At 39.6% G+C, this 26,177-nt stretch overlaps 2 protein-coding genes across 2 annotated transcripts in view; both read right to left on the reverse strand.

The window, feature by feature from the left end:
* LOC139450249 (hsc70-interacting protein-like) overlaps positions 1-26,177 on the reverse strand; it is a 57,379-nt gene that overhangs the window by 20,920 nt on the left and 10,282 nt on the right. The window contains exons 6-8 of the mRNA XM_071231927.1: positions 8,044-8,128; positions 7,053-7,163; positions 5,356-5,458 (exon numbers count right to left, since the gene is read on the reverse strand). Coding sequence (XP_071088028.1) covers positions 5,356-5,458; positions 7,053-7,163; positions 8,044-8,128 — 299 coding nt within the window. The remainder of the gene's footprint in view (positions 1-5,355; positions 5,459-7,052; positions 7,164-8,043; positions 8,129-26,177) is intronic.
* On the reverse strand, positions 24,296-25,539 carry LOC139450578 (uncharacterized). The gene has a single exon (XM_071232335.1). It carries the CDS (start codon positions 25,457-25,459, stop codon positions 24,530-24,532), a length of 930 nt encoding a protein of 309 aa, XP_071088436.1. The 5' UTR covers positions 25,460-25,539; the 3' UTR covers positions 24,296-24,529.

The raw sequence follows: 26,177 nt of genomic DNA on the forward strand, positions 1-26,177 counted from the left end.
ACCACTAGGCTACCCGACCGCCCCTATCATTGCATGAAAACTCATGATGCTGGTTGGTTGGTTGGTTTGTTGTTTTACGGCGGTCTGTAAATAATCGAGTCTGGACCAGACAATCAAGTGAATAACATCATGAGCATCGATCCGTGCAATAGGGATACGATGACAGGCATCAACCTAGTCAGTGAGCCTGATCACCCCTCTAAGTCACATTAGTTGATGTTGTGTTTGGGGTATAAAAATGTCTTCTTACAAAAACTGACATCATCTACATTACAATAAATGGTATCTGGAACCTCTATAACATTGTCATGGATAAAGTTTTGGAGGTTTATAGGCCCAAGAAATAGATCACTGGCCCACCGTCTATAAAACAGACATCTGGGACCACACTTGGTGTCTATCAACATACAAACATCTATCAAAGACATTTTCGATAGTCTTAGTCTTAACATAGGGACTATTATTATCTGAGCTGTGATTGGACTTTAATGTTTATTTATTGTCGCCTCATTAAACATGCTTAACGTGCTAACTGTCCTTGAAACATGCTAAATGTCTATGAAACATGCTAAATGTCCATGAAACATGCTAAATGTCCATGAAACATGCTAAATGTCCATGAAACGTGCTAAATGTCCATGAAACGTGCAAAATGTCTGATTTACAAATCAACAAAAAGCTAACAGAGTAATTGCAGGGTCAAAGATTGATTTTAGGAAGACATTTTCATTGATTTTTGTTGCAACATGTGGACTATTGTCAGCTGAGCTCACCAGACAAAGTTCACTAGATTCAAGATTCAGGCAAAAGAGACTGCGATATGTAAAAATGATTACAATTTCTGCGCCATCAAAAAAGAAAATCAACGGCCATAAGCAGACACTGATGGGGTCCTTATCTCTTAGTGTCCTCTAGAAGAAAGCTGAAGCTGTCATATTCTAAGAGTTGTATAGCAGAGTTTCAGATTGGTTCATTTTCTTGGACATTGACTTATTGTCATCCAAAATGTCCTAAAGATAACATCAATTCTGGAATTAAAGACCAGTGGAATGTCCAGGGTTTTACATGACGCAGAAACATGAGTCCAGCATGCACAAATGTATAAAACGGATGCCGAAAAAAAAACAATATTGCATCCCGCGTGAGTGAGTTAAAATTTAACGTCGCATCAGCCTTATTTCACCCATATAGGGACCCGAGGGCAGCACATAATATATACAGTGTACCCAATCCTTGACAAGAAATATATAGGTCCCATAATTAAAATAATTACAGAGCACTACACTTCATGATTTCAATAATCCCTTATATTTTCTATAGGTACCATGAAATTAAATATTGGGGGTGTCCTGGGCCCACTTGCACAAAGCGATCTTAGCGCTAAGATGATCGTAACTCCCATACTTTAACATAGGCTTACGATAGTCTTGGCGCTAAGATCGCTTTGTGCAAGTGGGCCCTGGGCCACTAGTTTGTAGGTATAGGCCACTAGTTTGTTGATGAAATCATGAAAATGGCCACAAGATATGTCCCTGCCAAAATCACTGTACAAAAGCCCATCTTTCCTTTCAGTTTTGTTGTTGCAATTTGACCATGGCCCTTTTCAAGAATTATCCATGCATGTTGAAGAAACTAGTTATGTATTATGCTGAGTATAAGAATTGATGTACACATGTATTGATGTTGGGTGTGTCGGTGTAAGATAACTTGGCTGTTATGAGTAACTGAATCTGTCATCCGTGTAGTGAGTATGACAATAAAAGTGGTTTACAAAAGCTACATTTGGTTATTTGTTCCATCACCAGAAGAGAACCTAGACCCAATCAAACAATACCAGTCCCATCTGGGTCATTATCCAGTTCTATATCTGGATCATAAGCCTGTGATACTATACACAAAAACACAACATTAACTGTGTACAAGTTCTATATCTGGATCATAAGCCTGCGATACTATACACAAAAACATAACATTTGTTGTGTACAAGTTATGTATCTGTGACACTGTACACAAGAACACAACATTAACTGTGTACAAGTTCTATATCTGGATCATAAGCCTGCGATACTATACACAAAAACATAACATTTGTTGTGTACAAGTTATGTATCTGTGACACTGTACACAAGAACACAACATTAACTGTGTACAAGTTCTATATCTGGATCATAAGCCTGCGATACTATACACAAAAACATAACATTTGTTGTGTACAAGTTATGTATCTGTGACACTGTACACAAGAACACAACATTAACTGTGTACAAGTTCTATATCTAGATCATAAGCCTGCGATACTATACAAAAAAACATAACATTTGTTGTGTACAAGTTATGTATCTGTGACACTGTACACAAGAACACAACATTAATCGTGTACAAGTTCTATATCTAGATCATAAGCCTGCGATACTTTACACAAAAACATAACATTTGTTGTGTACAAGTTATGTATCTGTGACACTGTACACAAGAACACAACATTAACTGTGTACAAGTTCTATATCTAGATCATAAGCCTGCGATACTATACACAAAAACATAACATTTGTTGTGTACAAGTTATGTATATAAATAGAACAGGAACTAATAGAGTTACCTTCCATAATGGCAGAAGTAGCATAGCGCCACCTGTGAGCATGGCAGAACACAAGGATGTGTTAGCTGAGGATGCACCAACTTCATTTAAACCTGTTTTGTTCTTGTGGTTTTCTTTGTTAAAGTTTTTGAGGTATCAATACATAAATGTATGATGAACAAAGAGGCTTTTAAGCTGTATTTCAGTGATTTTATCATTTCTTACTATTTGATGTGGTGTATCGTGATACCAGTGGTATTTTTAGTCCGTATTGTGATATGAATCGCATCACAAGATACCAGGCGATACTCAGCTCTATGCAATACGGTACATGGAAACTTGACTCGGCATGTTACAAACACGGTTCCTCCATCATCAAAGACGAACTAGACCTGACCAAGCAATGCTTGTCACATCTGGATCATAAGGCTGCGACACGATACATGAAAACTTCACATCTGCCATGTTACAACACAGTTCTTCCATCATCAAAGATGAACTAGATCTGACCAAGCAATGCTTGTCACATCTGGATCATAAGGCTGCGACACGATACATGAAAACTTGTCATCTGCCATGTTACAACACGGTTCCTCCATCATCAAAGATGAACTAGATCTGACCAAGCAATGCTTGTCACATCTGGATCATAAGGCTGCGACACGATACATGAAAACTTGTCATCTGCCATGTTACAACACGGTTCCTCCATCATCAAAGATGAACTAGACCTGACCAAGCAATGCTTGTCACATCTGGATCATAAGGCTGCGACACGATACATGAAAACTTGTCATCTGCCATGTTACAACACGGTTCCTCCATCATCAAAGATGAACTAGACCTGACCAAGCAATGCTTGTCACATCTGGATCATAAGGCTGCGACACGATACATGAAAACTTGACTCGGCATGTTACAAACACGGTTCCTCCATCATCAAAGATGAACTAGACCTGACCAAGCAATGCTTGTCACATCTGGATCATAAGGCTGCGACACGATACATGAAAACTTGACTCGGCATGTTATGTAGTGGTGTAGCGATACGGCGATACAGTATTGCCCGTGATACAAGTCCCATGATACAATACATCAGTTTACGACCCCTATATTGCGATACATATGATACATTGCATTACAAGTAATATCGGTGTAAACACATGTGAATAATAACAGAAACTGTGAAAAAAAACAGCTAATGGAGATTCTCTAGTATTTCATGGTTGGACATATATAGCATGACATTTACAGCGCCCTCTACCCTATGTTTCTGCAATTCAATATCCCCTCTTTGATCTCTGAAATTTAATAACAAATGATTCAGAGATGTGATTCACCAGCAAAAGAGAGACCCGTGAAGATATGCCGTATTATAGGTCTTCAGCAACCCATGCTTGCCGTAAAAAGCAACTATGCTTGTTGTAAGAGTCAACTAAGTGGATTGGGTGGTCAAGCTTGCTGACTTGGTTGATGCATGTCATTTTATCCAAATTGCGGGGATCAATGCTCATGATGTTAATCACTGGATTGTCTGGTCCAGACTCTAGTATTTACAGACTGCCATCATATAGCTGGACTATTGCTGAGTGCGGCGTTAACCATCAAACACAACAAACATAAAAAAACAGCAAAAAGAAGAATATCAACATGTGAAATAAAAGTACTGTATCATATCGCACCCATCGTACCGGGATACTTATCGTATTGCAACCCCAGCGTATCGTTACACCTCTAATGTTATGAAACTTTATTCTATAATGAAACTGACAATATCTTGAGGACTTGTCACATTGTCAGATAATATAATATATACATTTATTGCAATAGAAAGTTATCAGGGAGGGGCATAAATACATCCATTACGGTATCCATAATTAATTATTGTTTTCATCTTTCATGTCACAGAGCACACAAATGTCTCAATTTCAAATGTATTAAAATATTCACTTGTATTAAAGAAACGATTAAAAAAATCAAAAGCAATCATCGTAACTTTAAAAGCTTTTGTCTAGTACAGTCGTGCCTCGTTTATACGGACACTTGCGTCATTTCACAATTCATCCGTATAAACGAATTTCCGTATAACTGAAACCAGCTTCTTACTGGAAGAGTTACTTCCCTTCAATTATGCAACTCATGACAGATGACAGAGCAAACAGATACATCCATTTTCCAGGAGATTTAGCCACTTCTGCTTGTCTTTTAAAATGTCACCAATTGTCGATTTTCCTATGGTATGTCCAAATTCAGTGCCATAATGGTTACTGATGGTTTCTAAACTTGCTGAAGGGTGTTTTTCTTTAAACAGACATTTTTTTCGCGTGCTGTAACTGCGTGTCGCTTACGTTTCGCTGGTTGACAGGCCATACTTACACAACTTTGACCTCTGACCTCCACAGACGCCATATTTATCGAAGGGGATTACATGTAGAAGTGTATTGTCCGGATAAGTGAGACAATTTTGAGTGCATTTTTAGTGTTTTGTGTATGAAAATGACCGTCCGGTTCCAGAAACTGAATTTCCGGATATACGGGTAAATTTATATAGTAATTATTTAGTTTTGAATGAAAATCGTCCGGGAACCGAGGTTTCAGGATATCTGAAGTCCGTATAAACGAGGCATGACTGTATATTGTTGCAAACAGGTTTTTTCCCATTCTTCAACCAGTGTTTGGAAAGGACAGATGATTTGTCCATCCAATTGGGAGAATTTTTACTGACATTTGCAGGGCTAGAAACTCACAGGAGTAATGTTACAGAGGCGTGTACTTACATTGGGTGTTACATCGTGGAGCAGGGCATTAGCGTCGTCGTCGTAGTCCAGCTTGCACGCTAGTGTCAGGTCATGGTAGGCAGGCTCCCACTGACCCAACATCCTGGATGAAGATATTAAAAAACTCATTACACGAACACTCTAATTCTCAAATTCAAATTCAGTGACAGTTATCAACATTGCCTGATGCAACATTCAACATCCTATATGCAAAAAAATCTACAACAAACGAAAAAAAGATTGCACCCACTGGGATGCAGAAGATCTGTATGCCTGTTTAGGAATATATGCTTGTTTTTCATAATTTGGTACTACTTTTTCTGAGGGTAATAATTTAAAGAATACCTAATACAGTTGAATACATCTATTAATAATCTTGCACTTGTTGATTGCTTTTAGTTGGTGAGCGATATATCTATTTTTAAATAACGGCCTCTGACCATGCGCAATCGTTCAGGACTTGTCTTAAGACTACTGTTTTCAATTTATGACATTTTTCCGAGACACTGATGTTTAAACCTTGGACCTAAACAAATAAAGGCTTTGAGTCCACTTGACCGCCAAAATAAGGAAACCCATCAATTATCGGGACGATTGAAAATTTCTAGATTAACCAATCACGGGTATTGAGTTATATCACTTTGCATACAAAGCAGTATTCTGGAAGACATTGTTCAGAGAGTGGGGCTTCCAGATTAACAGTATCCAGGTTAACAAGGTTTACAGTACCAAAATTTGAAGTTAAGACAACACTGTTGGCATGTAAATATTTGAAAAAAGCTTGATGGGGGAAATGGTCGTTAGACTTGTGGATGAAACTGACTTGTTCTGTATTGAAGACGTGAGGTGAGGTGAAATGGGGTATAGCAACATGCATGCACGTGTGCATGTGGGTGTGGCTGCTTGTACTAGTCCGGACTGATGCCATTTTATAGTGCTAGCTCACTGAGATACCATGCTGCAGTTTAACACGAATACCCCACTCAGACACAGCATACTGACCCCGAGCCCACCAGTCCTTAATCTAGAGCACCAGACAGGGTAACAACAAGTACCATCTCTTAAAGTCTTTTGGTATGACGCGGCTGGGGATCAAACCCCGGACCTTCCACTCTCTGCGGGACGCTCTACCACTAGATCATGGAGGCGTTCATATTGGAGAGACAAAATGTTGGCTTGAAAATGAAGTTCCACAAAAGGATCAATGAACAATTTACTGTGAAACCTACTTTGAAGGCAACATTCCCTGGCGAAATTGTCCAGATTAACACATTTCCGACCGAACAAATCTTGGCTACATAGCAATGTCCCTTTAACCATATCTACATTTCATCAAGAATCCTCTCAGATCTTATTTTTATCTCCAAAAAACTGAATTGTTCTTTCTTCTTAAAAAAGGGGTTGGTAAATCAATCAAGAAAGAAACAAGAAATGTGAGCAATTAAAGGGACTATGCTACACAAAATGCTTCCTCAATAGATCAGGTGGTCAGGCTTGCTGACTTGGTTGATGAATGTCATCGATCCCAATTGCCTGGGATCGATGCTCTTGATATTTATCACTGGATTGTCTGGTCCAGACTCGATTATTTACAGACCGCTGTCATATAGCTGGAATATTGCTGAGTGCGGCATTAAACAACAAACCACCAAATCCAAGGGCATGAATGAGCACACCTCCCTGGGAGCAGTCCTTACCTGTATGCTTTCCCCCGCCACTTGTAACCGGGGGCCGAGTCGGGATTCAGATCTATGGCTTTTGTACAGTCGTGAATCGCTTTCTTTGGTTTGTTGAGCCGAATAAATACCCTGAAAAAATGTCAGGAAGAAAATTCATACAAACTGTCAGAGTGGGGTTATGTCATCTGAAAAGTAAAAGTGTCATTGATGAGAGTTCAGAAAGATGAATATTCCACTCAATGTATGGCCCTCCTCGTGGTGCCTAATTCGCCACAGTTTTCACACAAATTATCATACCATAGCATCTGCCTGTACAAGACAATTCTCACCTAGCCCTCTTTACTTGTCGTAAAAGGCGACTATGCTTGTCGTAAGAGACGACTAACGGGATCGGGTGGTCAGGCTCGCTGACTTATTCCAGTTATATCACGACTTGTCAGCTTAATGTGGGAGGATAGCCTGAAGTGATGCTGGTCTCAGATATTTCCCAGAAGCTAGTGCTGACATACCTCGAAACATAATATGGACCCTCAAGACCCGTGAAGATCCGGGTTAGAATAGGTCTTCAGCAACCCACGCTTGCCGTAAAAGGCGACTATGCTTGTCGTACGAGGCGACTAACGGGATCTGGTGGTCAGACTCGCCGGCTTGGTCGATACATGTCATCAATCCCAATTGCGTGGATCGATGCTCATGATATTAATCACTGGATTGTCTGGTCCAGACTCAATTATTTACAGACTGACGTCATATAGCTGGAATATTGCTGAGTGCAGCGTTAAACAACCAACCAATCAACCAACCCTCTTTGCATACATGGCAGAAGGGGTTGTTCATGTTAATATTATCACATACAAGATATCAATCACTGGATTGTCTGGTCTAGACTGAATTATTTACAGACTGCCGTCTTATAGCTGGAATATTGCTGAATTGTTAAACAACAAATAAACAACAAACAACACATACCATCACATCATATCACCTGCCTGAACAAGACAATACTCACCGAGCTCTCTTGGCATACATGGCGGCAGACAAGGGGTTGTTCTTAATGCCTTCAGTGTACAGCTTCAATGCCTCCTCTAGCCGACCTACAATGACAATGTTACCACACTCATGTACGACCAGGCTTGTTTGGAAAAATAGAAATATAAGACATTTGGTTTGCTTTTGTTAACCTATTGTCTTGTCATGTCCTATTGTCTTGTTATTAGCCATTGTCTTGTAGCTAAACCTGTTGTCTTGTAGCTAAACCTATTCTCTTAAAGCTAAACCTATTGTCTTGCAGTTAAACCTATTGTCTTGAAGCTTAACCTATTGTCTTGAAGCTTAACCTATTGTCTTGTAGCTAAACCTATTCTCTTAAAGCTAAACCTATTGTCTTAAAGCTAAACCTATTGTCTTGTAGCTAAACCTATTGTCTTGCAGTTAAACCTATTGTCTTGCAGTTAAACCTATTGTCTTGTCATTACCTATTGTATTGTCATTACCTATTGTCTTGGCGTTAAACCTATTGTCTTGCAGTTAAACCTACTGTCTTGTCATTACCTACTGTCTTGCAGTTAAACCTATTGTCTTGCCATTACCTATTGCCTTGTAGTTAAACCTACTGTCTAGTCATTACCTATTGCCTTGTAGTTAAACCTTTTGTCTAGTCATTACCTATTGCCTTGTAGTTAAACCTTTTGTCTAGTCATTACCTATTGCCTTGTAGTTAAACCTATTGTCTTGTCATTACCTATTGTCTTGTCATTACCCATTGTCTAGTCATTACCTATTGCCTTGTAGTTAAACCTATTGTCTTGTCATTACCTATTGTCTTGTCATTACCCATTGTCTAGTCATTACCTATTGTCTTGTCATTACCTTTTGTCTAGTCATTACATATTGTCTTGTAGTTAAACCTATCTTGTCATTACCTATTGTCTTGTCATTACCTATTGTCTAGTCATTACCTATTGTCTAGTCATTACCTATTGCCTTGTAGTTAAACCTATTGTCTTCTAGTTAAACCTTTTGTCTTGCAGTTAAACCTATTGTCTTGTAGTTAAACCTATTGTCTTGTAGTTGTACCTATTGTCTTGTAGTTAAACCTATTGTCTTCTAGTTAAACCTATTGTCTTGTAGTTAAACCTATTGTCTTGTAGTTACACTTATTGTATGCACACTTCTTTTTTATAGTGGAAGAAAAATGCGTTTGGCAGGTTATAAGAAAAGAAGTGCATTTCATAATAAAAACATCCACTTCAGATATTTTACGGTTGACACAATCTGTAAACAAATTTGAAGTCAAACCTGAAGAGTACATATTAACTGCAACAATGTTTGCTTGAGTAGGCTGTTGTTCCCATTCTGACTACGTCCTAAAAAAAGCGTGACTAACTTAACAAATATACTACTCAAAAGAAGTTAAAGAACACCCAATTTTTTTACATAACTATGGTTAACTTCTCTTGAGTAGTATATACACTGTTAGTCTAAATGTTAGGTGTGGCACATGCAGGTTTATTCAGATCTAATACACTGTTGCAGAGTGAGTGAGTGAGTTGGGTTTAACGCCTCTTTGAACAGTATTCCAGTTATATCACAGCATGTCAGCTTAATGTGGGAGGAAAGCCCGAACTGTTGCAGATCTCAAACATGTACCACTTTGGCTTTGTTGCAGAAGACAGCTCAGGAATACTTGGACAACCTAGGTCAAAACACCTTATTTGCTCACTGGGTTTTTTAGGCGTTTGACCTCCAACTTCAGTGTCACTTCTGAGTGAGTGAGTTGGGCTTTATGCCGTTTTAAACAGTCTTTCAGTTATGTCACAGTTTGTCATCTTGATGTGGGAGGGGGGCCCCGTGTTTAGGGTCACATGTGTACTGATGCCTATCACTGGGGGATACCATGGACAGGCCATAAAATTGGAGAAGATGAGAATCGAACCCAGATCCTTGAATGGCTACTTTGTCACCACCACAGTGAGAACTTTCAAATAGATGTGGAGTAGAAGTAAGATCAAAACAACTAATAACATGTTCACATATTTATTCATAAATCAACAACCAATATTAACAGACTTACACAACAATATCTAAGTCTGTCATGCACTGTTCCCAAGCAAATACAGTTAGCATGGTGAATATCAAATAATTTCAGCGGCATCATATATATCAAAATGGAAAGACATGTTTTAACAAGACTGTACATTTACAGTAGAATACTTTCTTCTTTCAGTGAGTGAGTGAGTGTCATGAAAAGGTAAAACATTCAATGAAATAAGATGAATTTGATGGGACCTTGGATGAACGCAAATACAATCAGTGTAAAAGTTTGACAAAATCAAACAATATATCTTTCATTCAGTTTCACCGGAATCTCAATAAAATGGCAGCATTATCACCCAGACAACTCAGGTAAATGCATAAACAATCATTATAAGATTGTACCAAATAAAACTTCTTCTGTTAACAAGTTTAATCAAAGAAGACAGGAACATATCTTTCATTCTCTTTCACTGGGAAATAATATAATACTCAAATTTTGATAGGGATAATCAAATATGTCATTCTATTTAAATATACACTTAACATAACTTGAATCAGTTTTGTGTCATATGGAAAGATAAAAATATCCCTATCAAAAGTAGAGCAGTATATATGGCACTTTGATATCCAGGATCCCATTCCACAAAGCCATCTCAGCATTACAACTATCGTAAGCCTATGTTAAAGTATGGGAGTTACAATCATCTTAGCGCTACGATCGATTTGTGGAATGGGGCCCAGGCAACAATGGAAAATTGTACAAACTTAAACATTCTCTTAAGTAAAGAATACAGATAAAATCTTTCTTTCTACAGCATCAGGATGAATTGTATACGTTGAAATACAACATTTTAGGAAAAATGCTCACTAAACTGATTGGTGGACCAGAGGCATAGTACAAACACAGACTCGTGGCGTGAGATACAGCCTACAGCTACTACTGTACCATCTCAGTATCATGTACCGATAATCAACACTGAAAAACTGACATGCAATAGAAAGCCCTTGTAAATCTTTTTTATGGAATGGACGTCTACATGTCCATTAAAACTAGCAGTGGCAAGTCCCATTTCCTTATCTGGATATTTGATTGGTTTGTAAAATGTTAATAAAAATCAAGGGGAGGTAATTTGAGATCACAAGAACCACAAAATAGATTCAGTGGTTAGCGTAGGCTTACCGAAATGTGATCCCGGGAGATATGTGAAAATTAGCACCAGGTGGCAAGAATAAAACATCTGAGTTATTCATCAATCATCCCGAATTTACAGTGAATACACCACATGATAGAAAATGTAGTGTTTAAAGCAGCTGAAGTACTGATGGTGATATTCTTCAGGTGGCTGTGTTTGGCAAACGTGGCTCATGAGAATTCTATGGGCTTTGGTCCTTCTCTACACTGAAACACAGGTTACTGTATATCGCAGTCAATAGCCCGACCCCACCTAATACGTGATCCATGGCAGAAACCTTCAATATATACCCATCTATATTGCAATGCGGACTGAAGAACATCATCATAGTATACTACATTTGCAATTTATACTTATCCTGAATCATATTGATTGCTTATCTCTCTCTTTTCCGAATACCTTATTCGACCCATTAAGCGCCCCTCCCCCAATAAGCGCCACACGATTTCGCCGAAATTAATTAAAACAATATTAAAAGGAATTTTGAGTAAAATTAATGAAATAAGTTACAAACATAAGTCCAGATATACAAAGAACACTTTTTATAGCCAGACAGTGTAATTACATGAATAATTTGCGAACTTCAGTATGGATTTGTTGACATGGTATTTCTGGTGTTACGTGATCACAGTAATGTCTTTCCATGGGGGGAAAAAACATCAAAACTCATTAATTCGTGTATAATGCGCACCCCCTTCTACACAGCTGTGTTTTTTGGAAAAAAAGTGAGCACTATTCTCAAGAAAATATGGTAAGGCTTACTAATGAATTTACGCCAATTTGACTCTGAATTGGTCCCAATAATCGCCCACCCCTTCCGTCTTTTTTTAAGCACCCTGGGCGCTTAATGGGTCGAATACGGTAGGTAGTGGAAACTTCCTGTGCTGTTCTCAAAGAACAGAGAAAACAGCTCACCCAAACGCACCCTTACTCCGCGTATGCGCACCGCAACCATGTGACCAAGCCCAGTAACTCATCACTCTCTCTTTTTCGCACCATCTTGGCAGCTTGAAATGTTTTTCTGTGCATCATAATCCAAGCCATCCATAAAAAATTAACCCTTTTTAAAAATTATTTTTGCTTGAATAATCTTCGGTAGTATTCTATACATCATATATAACGATTATTTTTTATATTTTTTGCATTAGATGTTTTCTTAATTTGGACTTGTATGCAGCCCCTATCCGAGTTATGAAAACATGTAACCTATGCAAATTACATGTTTCAGATTCGGACCCTCATACAACCTCTACCAGCTGCACTGCAGAGGAAAGATGTAATTTCTGCGCCCTCTTGGGGAAGGAAGAATTTAATAATTATCTTTTTGCAGTGCAGAGAAAAAAAATGGATAGGAAACGACGTGAGTCATCATGCTCGTTATCATCCTCGGAGACGGCGAAAAATAAGAAGGGGTTAGAATCTACGCCCTGCTCTTCATCAGAGGAAGGGACAGATTTTGAATTAGATATTATTCAAAGTACTCCGCTGAAGATGATGCAGTCACCCCCCATCTTACTTCCTTGTCTACTAGTAAGAAGTCTAGAGGGTCTAAGAATGAACCTAGTGAAATCTTCAGTCAGGCTATTAATATTCAACAACTAGCTAAGAAAAAGAATGCTGCGCCATCTACATTGAAGCCATCTTCCCTGAGGAGAGAGCATGTTTTCGCAGAGGTTATTACCTCTACAAAACCACGGACTTCATCATTATCCAAGAAGGGGGTTTCTAGGAAACCAGAAGTTTCTTCTAGTTAGAAGAAAACCATCTTCCCGAGGCAAGAGAGTTAACTGACTTTAAAAGTCCAGTTCCCACACTTGCCAAACTAGGCGGCAATTCCTGCGCTCGGTCGTAGCGCCACCAGTGGTTATTACGAGTTATGTCCCTTCAAAGCCTCTCCTATGGACCATTCAAATTCCACCTCTTGTATCACTTGCATTTGCTTCAAACAAAATGGCGGCGCCAAGTCAAGACGATCTGATCAAAACTCAAGATCTGTATTGTGATAAAACGGGTCTTACACCGCGAAGTGCCTCAAATCACGTGAGCACCTTAATTAAAAACATAAAAAGATTTGTAAAATATCTGTTGACAACGAGTTGGCGGTACATATGCTTTGCAAATCCTGCAATCGACCGAAATCTGCACGACAGTTTACAACCTGGATTTTGATTTCGTTGTGAGATTTTGATTGGACTATGCATAGACTTGTTAGTCCAGCCAAAATGTAACTCCATAATACCAGCCTAGTTTGGCAAGGGTGGCAACTGGACTTTGATAGTCAGTTAACTCGCTTGCCTCGGGAAGATGGAAGAAAACCTGTGCACAGACAATTATGTCCACACAAACCCAGAGGTTTACACAGCCCGCGCTGTTATCCAATCAGGCTTCAAATACAACAGATACAAACCTCAATCAGCCTCAGTGAGTGAGTGAGTGAGTTGGGTTTAACGCCGCTTTTAACATTATTCCAGTCATATCACGGCGTGTCAGCTTAATGTGGGAGGAAAGCCCGAAGTGATGCAGGTCTCAGACGTTTACCACTCTGGTGAAACCCACGAGCACGGGTATGGTGCTGACAAACCGAGAAACATAATTGGGGCGATCCGGGATTCGAACCAACAATCATAGGTTTCTGGCATGCCCAAGCGACGGAACTCTGCACAGCGAATCGCGGCGCCTTAGACGACTGGGCCACCCGTGCCCCCCAATCAGCCTCAGACCTTCGCACAGATACTGGCCTTCGCGCAGCCCACACATTTACGCAATCCCCTGCATTTTAATCAACAAGAGTTCACATAGGCTCCCGCGTTCATGCAGCCTTCAGCGTTTACACTGCCAACTACATTTGCGCAGACTACCTTTTTTTACACAAGGTACTTTGCCAACGCCTGCTATTGATACAGATGTGATAGCAAATATCACACAACTCGTAATGGCTATGCAACAACAAATGTGTAAACAATCTGACTACCTCTTCACAATATGGCTCGTAGATGTCGCAGCCTTCATTGACGGCTCCGAATCCCAACGCCTCCTATCTTCTGTGAGAGGAGGATGTGTTCGAGTCCCCTCAAAATGAGGAAACATCGGGGGAAAATTACCCTTCAATTTATGAGGATCATAAATTAATGGCGTGGATTACAGATAGACTACCGATATCATCACCGTCAAGAAATTCTTCTCCCACTGATACATACTGTAGCAAAGGGGACGATATAGAAGGCATTTTACTATAACAATACATGTAGTTAAAATACTATTGTGACACTGCTGCAGTAGTGGTACCTTTGAATATTGACTCATCATTATGATTACAAGATCTCACATTGGCGATGTCAACCAACATTTGATAGCCAGTCCAGCACTCATGTTGTTCGCATTTCGTCCGAAATGACTGTTCCAAAAACTATTTTTGTATGTGAGTGAGTGAGTATGGTTTTACGCCGCTTTTGGCAATATTCCAGCAATATCACAACGGAGGACACCAGAAATGGGCTTCACATTTTGTACCCATGTCAGGAATCGAACCCGGGTCTTCGGCGTGACGAGCGAACGCTTTAACCACTAGGCTACCCGACCGCCCCTTTTGTATATAAGGCTAAAAGAAATAATAGTCTTGGTTCTCAGACACTGCCCACATCATCATAAGTTTATTGCACCTTTCGTTTTTGTTTCCATTTATATTTCAATTCAATCATTACTGCATCTAATAATATGGTTTGATTGAATTGAGTGAATTTGATTTTACGCCGCTTATAGCAATATCATGGCGTGGGATGCCAGGCGGATTGAAATGAAGTACGAAGTAGACAAATTGTACCTGAAAACAAAACAATTTTTCGTAACTTGACATGTCCTTGATCAGTTCCACACGTGACGTAACATGTGATATCTAACCAATGAAGCTGAAATCATTAATTAGCAAGTATTGTAGAAGGTGTGTATCAGAGACTGTTTTCCCAGTGTTTAAGGTCAGGCAGCCAGATTTTACCACTGCAAACACGAAACTGATTGAGGAGGAGAAGCTGTCCATTTTCTTACTCCCTTGTATGACATGGCTTCTGAACAATGCCAATATCCAGAGCTGAATACCATTATGATTTCACCAGAATAATTATAATAATTTGTAGTTTGTATCATAAAATAGATTTCTTTTCACCAATGATCAGATCTGAAACCATGTCAGTTTTACTCCTGTTCCTGTTATTGTTTCTGCTCATTGGCCACACAACTGGAGTGAGTGAGTGAGTGAGAATGGTTTTGCGCCGCTTTTAGCAATCCACACAACTGGAAAAGATATGGTAGAAGAAAACAGAAGTGATCTACAGATCAGGTTGAAGACGGCAAACTATCAGCATGGAGAACCCTGACCTCAAGACTGTCACAATGTCAATCCAAAATGTACTTTTAGCCAAGTATAATGAGAGGTTCAAGGAAGCACTTTACCCACTGTATACTGGCAACACATGACAGATCATCATGGACAACCCTGACCTCAAGACTCTCTGCCCAGGATATCTGGTGAAGTCCAGCAACAATGTGTCTTTAGCAAAAACTGATGTAGAGTTTCAGGAGGCTCTTCACGCAATGTTTAGCGTTACGTAGCCAGACGGCAACACATGACAGATCAGGATGAAAGTCCTGACCTTAAAGCTGTCTTCCCAGGATATCTTGACACTGTGAATATGCAAGCACGTCTGCCAGTGGATAAAATACATCGCATTCAAGAAGGGATCAATTCATGCCGCAACACGGCGGCTATCACAAAACGCCAACTCTCAACCTGATTATGTAGAAGATTTCACAATAATCACTACAGACTTTTTTTTGCTGACATATTGTATAATATAACTGATTTATTATTTAATATTCAGAAGATATAATTCTCATGTTAATATTAATTTTGTCATTGTCCAAGCAACTGCAGGAGATAGAAAAAGAGAAAGAACTGATCAGATTAACGATCAACCTAAAGACTGTGACAATGTCAATCTGCAATGTACTTTTAGCCAAGTATAATGAGAGGTTCACGGAAGCACTTTACCCATTGTATACTGGCAACACATGACAGATCATCATGGACAATCCTGAGCTCAAGACTCTCTGCCCAGGATATCTGGTGAAGTCCAGCAACAATGTGTCTTTAGCAAAAACTGATGTGGAGTTTCAGGAGGCTCTTCACGCAATGTTTAGCGTCACGTAGCCAGACAGCAACACATGACAAATCAACATGGAAGGTCCTGACCTCAAAGCTGTCTTCCCAGGAATGGGGTGGAAGTCTTGCAGCAATGTATTCCTAGTCAAGTATGATGAGGTGTTTGTTGAAGCCCTTTTCACCCGTGTTTTGTGTCAGGCGTCCAGATGGCAACACATGACAGATCAGGATGAAAGTTCTGACTTTAAGACTGTGAACATCAGGCTGATCATGTAGATTTCACAATGATCAACATGGAATGCTTTTTGCTAACATATTGTATAATATAACTGATTTATTATTTGATATTCAGAAGACATAATTCTTATGAAAATATTATTTTTGTCATTGTTCAAGCAACTGCAGGAGATGGTAAAAGAGAAAGAACTGATCAGATTAACGATCAGCATGAACGGCCCTGACCTCAAGACTGTCACAATGTCAATCCACAATGTACTTTTAGCCAAGTATAATGAGAGGTTCAAGGAAGCACTTTACCCATTGTATACTGGCAACACATGACAGATCATCATGGACAATCCTGAGCTCAAGACTCTCTGCCCAGGATATCTGGTGAAGTCCAGCAACAATGTGTCTTTAGCAAAAACTGATGTAGAGTTTCAGGAGGCTCTTCACGCAATGTTTAGCGTTATGTAGCCAGATTGGCAACACATGACAGATCAACATGGACAACCCTGACCTCAAGACTGTCACAATGTCAATCCAAAAATGTGAATTTAATATTTTTGTTTGTGCAATGATAATACCATCCATGTCATTATATGCAGTTCATCTCGTAGTATCTCAACCCTAACACCTTTACTTTACCACTCACCACTGGTATATTTAATTGTATCCTTTGCCATGTGCTCGTGTGGCAGCTTTTGAGGCAAAAGGAGTTGTCATTCGATGGGTCATGAGAGAGATTAAAAACTCTACAGCCTGTGTTCCTCAGGGCGCCGTACCAGGACATGTTCAGTGTGTCAAAGTGTAACCCACGGCACCGACGTCTGCCCGAGTATAGCTACAACTCGCCGACCAATTGTCAGGCCTCAAGACAGACATGTTCCATATGACCGACGAAATGTGGACAGTAATGCCACGCACATAGACTCAAGAGGTAGACCTCGTGTTCGATGTGATGGACAAGAGATCTGTAACAACTTTAATGATAGCGGCTGCAGTCGCCAACAGTGTCCTTCAGGGGTTGAAAAATACCATTGCCCGACGCCCGTGCCAAGTAAGTTTTAGATGTCGGGCGTGTAATATACGTTTTCTAGCATGCCCGTGGACAAGTAGAGCACACAAAATGAACTGGGTCAAGTTTCACGCGAATGTAATCATGTGATCATGTTACGGTATTTGATTGGCTAATATTTTGTTAGTGTCCCAAACTGACAATGTAATTTGCATACAGCTACGCCAGTCAACCAATGGGATTAATACATTTCGATGTCAGCCAGGTCAACAACGAGAACCAGGATTGTTTCTTTGTTAAATCGTAGTAACACTTCCATATATGGCACATGTTTCTTGGAAATGGAATTTCTTGGAAATTGTAACGCGAGGTTGAAACATTTTCTGACTTTAGATGCTTCGTTAGGCCTAGCTTTGATGAAATATAATTTTGTCGAACTACAACAAACGGGACTTTTAACGAGTGAAAGTATGGAATTTATTTAATATGTGTTTCTTTTCGTTGTCAACTTAAGTTCATTCGAGGCGTCAATAGCGATAACCTGACCGTGGTTGCTGTAAATAACGGCGAGTTGTGCGATCTATCGACCCCTTTACGCACGATTTCAGCAAAATTGATCTAAACTGTATTGAATGAAATTTTAAATAAAATTAATAAAATATGCTACAAACATAAGTCAAAGTACAAACATGTTTTTTTTATAACCAGATAGTAATAATAGGATCTAATTGCGGAATTTGTTGATTGGTATTTCCGGTGTTGCGTGCAGGTGGTAATGTTTTTGCTATGGGGAAATGACATCGTGTCAGTGACTTGAGTTTACTAAAAGTGTATATAAGTTTTGGGAACCATGTGTTACCGCACACAATAACTGAGTTAGTGCTATATTGAAGAGTGCACTGTAAGTAAATCTGTTGTTTCAAATGAGTAAGCTAGTAAAGGACAGAGTAGCCTCCCTTTGCCTCATTTGCACCGAGACGGGTATCTGCAATAACAATTTATATTGCCAGTACCGCACATGGCCGATCATGTCTCAGCGGTCTATTTTAAGTTTCTTTGGCGGTGGGGACGAACTTAAAAGGAAGGCAGAGGGAAATTCCGAAAGTTGTATATCGGCAAAGAATAAGAAGTATGACGAATGTAAACGAAAACGAACATTCATCGCTGGGTGGAAAGACCAGTTTCCCTGGGTTGCGTATGATGACACAGCGAAAGTCATGAAGTGCACCATTTGTTCCAAGTACCCAAACATACACCCTTGCAATCGTAAGAGAACGTTTATTGATGGATGTTCAAACTTCACTTTACCCGTTGTATATTGGCAACACATGACAGATCATCATGGACAGCCCTGACCTCAAGACTGTCACAATGTCAATCTGCAATGTACTTTTAGCCAAGTATAATGAGAGGTTCAAGGAAGCACTTTACCCGTTGTATACTGGCAACACATGACAGATCATCATGGACAGTCCTGAGCTCAAGACTCTCGGCCAAGGATATCTGGTGAAGTCCAGCAACAATGTGTGTTTAGCAAAAACTGATGTGGAGTTTCAGGAGGCTCTTCACGCAATGTTTAGCGTCACGTAGCCAGACGGCAACACATGACAGATCAACATGGAAGGTCCTGACTTTAAGACTATGAACATCTAGCTGATCATGTAGAAGATTTCACAATGATCAATATGGAATGTTTGTGCTGAAATACTGTATAATAAACAGATTCATTTTGTAATGTTCAGAACACATAATTCTGATGTTAATATTTTTTTGTCACTTGCCAAGCAACTGCAGGAGACATGAAAAAGAGAGAGAGCTGATCAGATTACCGATCAGCATGGACAGTCCTGACCTCAAGACTGCCTTCCCAGGAATGTGGCTTCAGCCAAGGGGATGAGGTGTTCCGTGAAGTACTTTTCCCGATGTTTAGTGTAAGGCGGAAGCTGTAAGTGTATAGAAAGGGAGTACAACATACTAGTCACATGTACAGGAGTTGTGTCGTTACTGAACTGGAAGATGTGTATGCAGTGGGACACTCATGACACAATACATACCTCTGGTGCCAGTGGTAAGAGAGGAATTAGCAGACGGATGAAAAAACAACGACACAGTATGAAAAGAGTGCAAGCTCAGAACACCCGACATTGAAACAAGGGGATTTTGTGTACACACAGAAGAGGTGATGCATGGAGCGAGCGAGTGAGTATGTTTTTATGCCGCTTTTAGACATATTCCAGCAATATTACAGTGGAGGACACCAGAAATGGGCTTCACACATTGTACCCATGTCGGGAATCGAACACGGGTCTTCGGCGTGACAAGCGAATGCTTTAACCACTAGGCTACCTGACCGCCCCAACAGTGAGTGAGGAAGTGAATGGGAAATCGCACCCGGGTCATTGGCGTGATGAGCGAACGCCTTAACCATTTATCTACACTACCGCCCCCACGAAGCATGAAGCAGTGGAAAGGTGTTGTACAAGTGTACACCTCCCTCATTGCGGTGGATTCAGGTGTTGGCGGAGGTGGCACCTTATGAGCAACCAATGACGCCTGATACATTAACACTTCCTGTGAGTATATCATTGCGTTGTTGTTCCAGATGCCAAGCCTACGATGAAACAAGTGACTGACCAGTACCAGCTGACCGCACTGTCAGGAAGTGCCATTAGAGTGAGTGAGCGAGTGAGTGAGTGAGTGAGTATGGTTTTATGCTGCTTTTTTTAGAAATATTGCAGCAATATCATGGCGGGGACACCAGAAATGGGCTTCACACATTGTACCCATGTATGGAATTGAACCCTGGTCTTCGGCGTGACGAGCGAACACTTTAACCACTAGGCTACCCGACCGCCCCTTAGTGCCATTAGAAAGACTGGACCATAAATATTATCCCAGACATTGAGGGATCTGATCAATGAGATTACCTCATTGGTGATACAGTTGTTTTGAGAGTTTTCATGGATGCCAAACAAACTCAGCTGAGAAATGTCAACATGTGCCAAATGAATTGAGCTATAGACAACGGCCATTACAAACTTCACTTTTCAATTTACTGTTTTGTTAATTTCAATTCAGGAACTTTGAGTGGTGAACAGCATATGCAGCTGTTGGTCTTTTCATATTCTGTTAATTAATTCTATTAATGTTAAAATAAAAATAGAACAATAAAAACAGTAAGTCACAGAATGTGGTAAAGCATATGCTATGGAACAGGGTAAATGGAAGTTGTCTCCCCCTCCCCCCTTTAAAAAGTAGTATGTTGTGAGGAAGAAAATGTATGGATGTCAACTTCTTTATTATCAGGAACACAACGTTCTCTTCCTTATGTGTATCACTTCTAAATGATTAAGTATGTTGTAGGCAGTAAATTTATCTGAGAGAGGATTTTGATATTTTGGACCCCTCCCTTGTAAAAATGCTGTTTCCGCCCTTATCTGTTGACATGTACAAGCATTGAATTGTAACTGGACTGGAATATGTGTATGCGGCGGTTAACAGAGGTATGCTCCCATAGCATTAGAACCTAGAGACACAAAAATCTTTATCTTTGAAAATTATGACCATGACATGGACCCCCAACTTTCATGTACAATTTCAGACACAGCATAGGCATCCTAGGTTATGTCAAGACACAATAATATTTGTCGCACAGCTACATCATTTGTACATAGTAATCAGTTTTAATTGCATTTGCAAAAGAGAAGATATTTTGACGCCGTCTCATTTTATATACATTTTACACAAAGTGTCACATGATTCCTTATTGATATTGCAATATCTTATCAAACATTTTCATCCTGGTTTCTTGTGTGAAAAGGACATCTGCCTAATGGAAGCCACACAAATGGGAACAGACTTAGAGATTAAACAACGAGCTGAAAGGAATTACGGAATATATGTCCCAGGTGAATGAATGGTGTTATTCCCAAGCATTTATTCAAGGGGGATTGATAATCCGTAAGTCTGAGTTTGGAGTAGGCTGTTCTATATATTTCTCATTGACAGTTTAAGAGAGAACATGAAGAAAAAGCCTATGAAATATCAGCCCTACAAAGAGAACTTCACTGAAGGCAGCCTATTATTCAGATGACGTCATGTAATCAATCTGCCTTGTTTTTTCTTATACTTGCAAATTTTGGACTTCTGATATTATCAAATACATAAGTATGGCTTAAATAAGAGAAAAAGGTTTATCTCATCAAATGCTATGACAACAGTTTCCAAACTAGTTTGTGAAGCTTGACAAATTGTTGGCAAGAAGGATTGGTTCCTATTCTCATTTTTGGGCCAGCAATTCAGTGTTTTTAATCTCGATTTGGCGGTGTGAACATCAGAACACAGTGAATGGTTATCAAAGATATGTTTGTGGCTTACAACCACTCAAACTGCAGAGATACTACATGATTTTTACTTACATCTGCTACAAAATGGCGTCAGCATTTGAGAATAATGAAGGGGAACTAAGCAACAACCACACATATTTGTCACGTGAAAACATAAGTTGGAAAAGTTGGAGTTTGCCAACCTGTGCTTGCCACCTGATGTTGGCCCCGAGAAGCCGCCTTTATGCAGCCTTTATCAAAATCCCAGCAATTTCAACATGAAGTAACTGATACAAGCACTGGTAATACATGCGATACATCAACCAATTTTCTAAGTCAATATCACGGTCTTGACTTCTCCCGCCTTCTTCATTCCAGTTCTTCAACAGCCATGATCAGAGAATCCTGAAACAAAAGGAGTTTAGCTGTGCATGTGTTACTGACCAAATGAATCTACAGGACATAGCTAACCCTAATGTCATTGTCAACAATGTGAAACAAACAGTTCTTATTGTCAGCTTTAACCTAAGAGTGAGTGAGTATGGTTTTACGCCGCTTTTAGCAATATTCCAGCAATATCACGGCTGGGGACACCTGAAATGGGCTTCACACATTGTACCCATGTCGGGAATCAAACCCGGGTCTTCGGCGTGACAAGCGAATGCTTAAATACTAGGCTACCCGACCGCCCCCTTTAACCTAAGAAGCTTTTCCAAGTTATTAACGGGCTTGCCTTACGGACATACATAACATCTATTACTTGTTGTTTACAATTCCAAAAGGGTTGCGAGTGAGTGAGATGGTTTAACGCTAGGAGTGACTATTGGTCTGGAAATCACTATTGCAATAACTATTGATATTGCAAGCAACTATTGCAATAACTATTGATATTGCAAGCAACTATTGCAACTATAAATATCGATAGTTTTCAGTGTATCATTTTAAATGGATTTTGGAGTTGAATTAAACCTTGGAACTGAAGTTTCCTTTGAATGTGATAACCATAACAACAAATAAAAAGTAAAGTTTGAGATATGACTGATTTGTTTTTTCTTTACCCTAATAATTTAAGAAAAAGAAACTTCCACATTACCATGTGTAAATTACTACCACTTGTGATCAAAAGAAAAACAAATTTGAACAGCAATTGACTCAATTGCATGATATGGTAAATACAATCAAAACTATCGATATTCCTTACTGAAATCGATGCTATTGAGTGGAAACTGATTTAACAATCGATTTATTGACATTAAGTGCTTACCAATAGCAATTTATCAATATTTCGATTTATCGTGACACCCCTATTTAACACCACTTAAAACAGTATTCCAGTTATATCACAGCGTGTCAGCTTGATGTGAGAAGTGATGGCAGTCTTAGATGTTTACCACTTTGGTGTAAACATCAAGACATCAATCAGGGGTAGGGTGCTGACAAATCTAGAAACAAAATTTGAGGCAAACGGTGACTCAACACGATCATCATGATCATAGGTTTCAGACGTGCCCAAGGCACGCAACTCTGCACATTGAATCGCGAGTCAGATGAGTGGAATATCCCTGCCCCCAAGGGAACAAACAATAAATAGGTTCAGCCTAAACATGCTAAATTCTCATGCAAATGTGTTTTTCGGGCAATTATCAATGCAATTATCATTTGTTTGTTTGTTTGTTTGTTGTTTAATGTCACATTCAGCAATATTCCAACTATATGACAGAGGTTTGTAAATAATCGAGTCTGGACAATCCAGCGATTGACATCATGAGCATCGATCCACACAATTGGGATACAATGACAGGCATTGACCTAATCAGCAGCCTGACCACCTGATCCCGTTAGTCGCCTCTTACGACAAGCACAGTCCTCTTTAACGGCAAGCATGGACCAATTGCTGAAGACAAATTCTACCCTGGATCTTCACGAGTCCAATTATCAACATATCTGCAATAAGTGCGTCTTAACAAATAGTGATGACTGAACATGCTGATCATGTGCTGATAGTTCAATCATGCATGTACACAATAAAATCAAACGGACATAACTCTAGCAAACAAATTACACAAGTCACTGGTCCAATTACAGTTAACGATGTCTTGTAAACAATAACAGGTTATTATGTGACAATGCCCCAATGAACATTGTTGAAGCTCTACTTTTCCTGATGCAATGTTATCAAGAATTAAGAATACTTGAATGTATTATATGAATTAATATGCACTAGAACTAGATTAATCATGTACTACTAACGAAAACATTATATTTTTTACAAAATAAAATTTAAGAGACCTACCGTTATACTTTCCCAATTGCAAAGTGAGAGACTGACTAGATGTTCTCCAAGTGCAACGTGGGTCTCATTGACAGTGGATGCCAGTCTTCACCACTCTCGTCATTTCCTTCACCGAAGTTCACATTTGGAATAACTGACACTGAGGTTATCACCGGGTTATAATGCTGAAAAGTGGCTCCTGTAACCTGGGAAACAATACTAACACAAAGCCTGGGTGAAAAGCTGCACATCATCACAATACAGACATTTCCTTTGGCTAAACAAGCGGGGACTCTCCTTTTGTTTCAAATTTTGTCATATTAAACTCAGAGGATTGTTTAAAATCACGATCAACTCTATTCCTAAATATTTCATCCTGGCTCTCAGTCGATTCCGAGGGAAAAAATTCTGGTTCTGTTTTGATGATCATGTATCTTGGTACTTTACGACTGTTTATTTCACGGATAAGGTCCTGTGACAAACCAGATGCTGAATCACGTATATGACCTTGACCTTGCAAAATTGGATTCCTAATAGGATTGTGACCTTCCATAAGTTGCGACTTATTAAACTTAATGTCAACTGAATCGGTAATATGTGAAATGTTCAAAGTACAGTCACTATCAAAATATTTATCCGACTTCTTCACGGACGGAAATGACTTCACACAATAATCTTGATAACAATGAAGAGGATCCGACTCAACTGCTGGATAATTTTCAAATCCAACTCCTGGAAACACAGAATTACCCCCCTGGGGTGTGGATTTTGCAAACATTCCAGTATCAACCCCATTGCCAGCAACTATGGCCGTACTTGAAACACAATTCTTCCTCCTGCGGTCTTTCACATACTCGGAACCATCAACATTAAACCTCATCTTCCATCGTCTCAGCCAACCATAGCTCCCTTGAAAGTTATCTATGTTCAAACTCCGAGCAATCTCTCGAGCTTGATTCATCAACATGCAGTTATTTACAAGAGTTCCTGTGTTTTTCATCGCTAAAAACCACTTAAACACCTCGTTATCCAGTTTGTGCGACCTCGGTTCCGCGCCACTACCGATCTTTCGTCTCATCATCTTGTTATTGGCTGAATGTTCCAACAATCTGTCATACTCCTTGTCCCAAGTCCGAAGGCTTTTCCGCGAAATTCCAAATTTTCGCTCAGTTTGTGATAAATTTCTTCCATTACTTCTGAACCACATGACAGTTGAGATCTTCTCAGCGATTGTGTAACTCTTGCGTATCGGAGGCAGAGGGATGCGTAGATCAGGGAGGGCCTCCGCTCTGCCTGATCAGGAAAAGTCTTGTTACACATACATTAATCGTTGATGGCATAGTCAAATGTGTATTAGGGTCACAGGTGTCAACGTCAAAATGAACAACGCTTGGGAAATATTGCACGAATATCACCTGAATATCGCTTTGCACCTAGAAAACACCCTTAAGTTTGCAATGATACAAATTATTGATTAAATATATGTACATGAACATGATTCTAAAATACATGAAAATATGACTTTGTGCAATTTCATTAAAATCAGATCTTAGTTCTCGTTCCCGCTAAACAAAGATCTGAGGACATCCCATTATGGGTCACGTCAGACTGACCATGTGCAAACTTTGACCGACCAATGGGATGACCAACAAGAAGTCGACAATAGCCAATCAGAAGGCAGCTTAATTGAGCTTTAGGGCACGAGTTTCAAACTGGCGACTGCGCTTCGAAACATATTTTCACATATACTCGATTCAAAAATTAAAAACTGAACAAAAGAACAGTCTGGAATGGCTAATAGATGGTCTTTATTGTGTGAATACAGACATAAAACCCATAACTGTCGTTCGGAATACCCTGTGTGTTATTATTCGAGGTTGCACAATCAAAAATCACATTCCAACTGTCACTTTCATGATCTGATA

This window comes from Haliotis cracherodii, unplaced genomic scaffold, assembly GCF_022045235.1.
Source record: "Haliotis cracherodii isolate W230 unplaced genomic scaffold, xgHalCrac1.p SCAF_8, whole genome shotgun sequence".
Classification (NCBI taxonomy): domain Eukaryota; kingdom Metazoa; phylum Mollusca; class Gastropoda; order Lepetellida; family Haliotidae; genus Haliotis; species Haliotis cracherodii.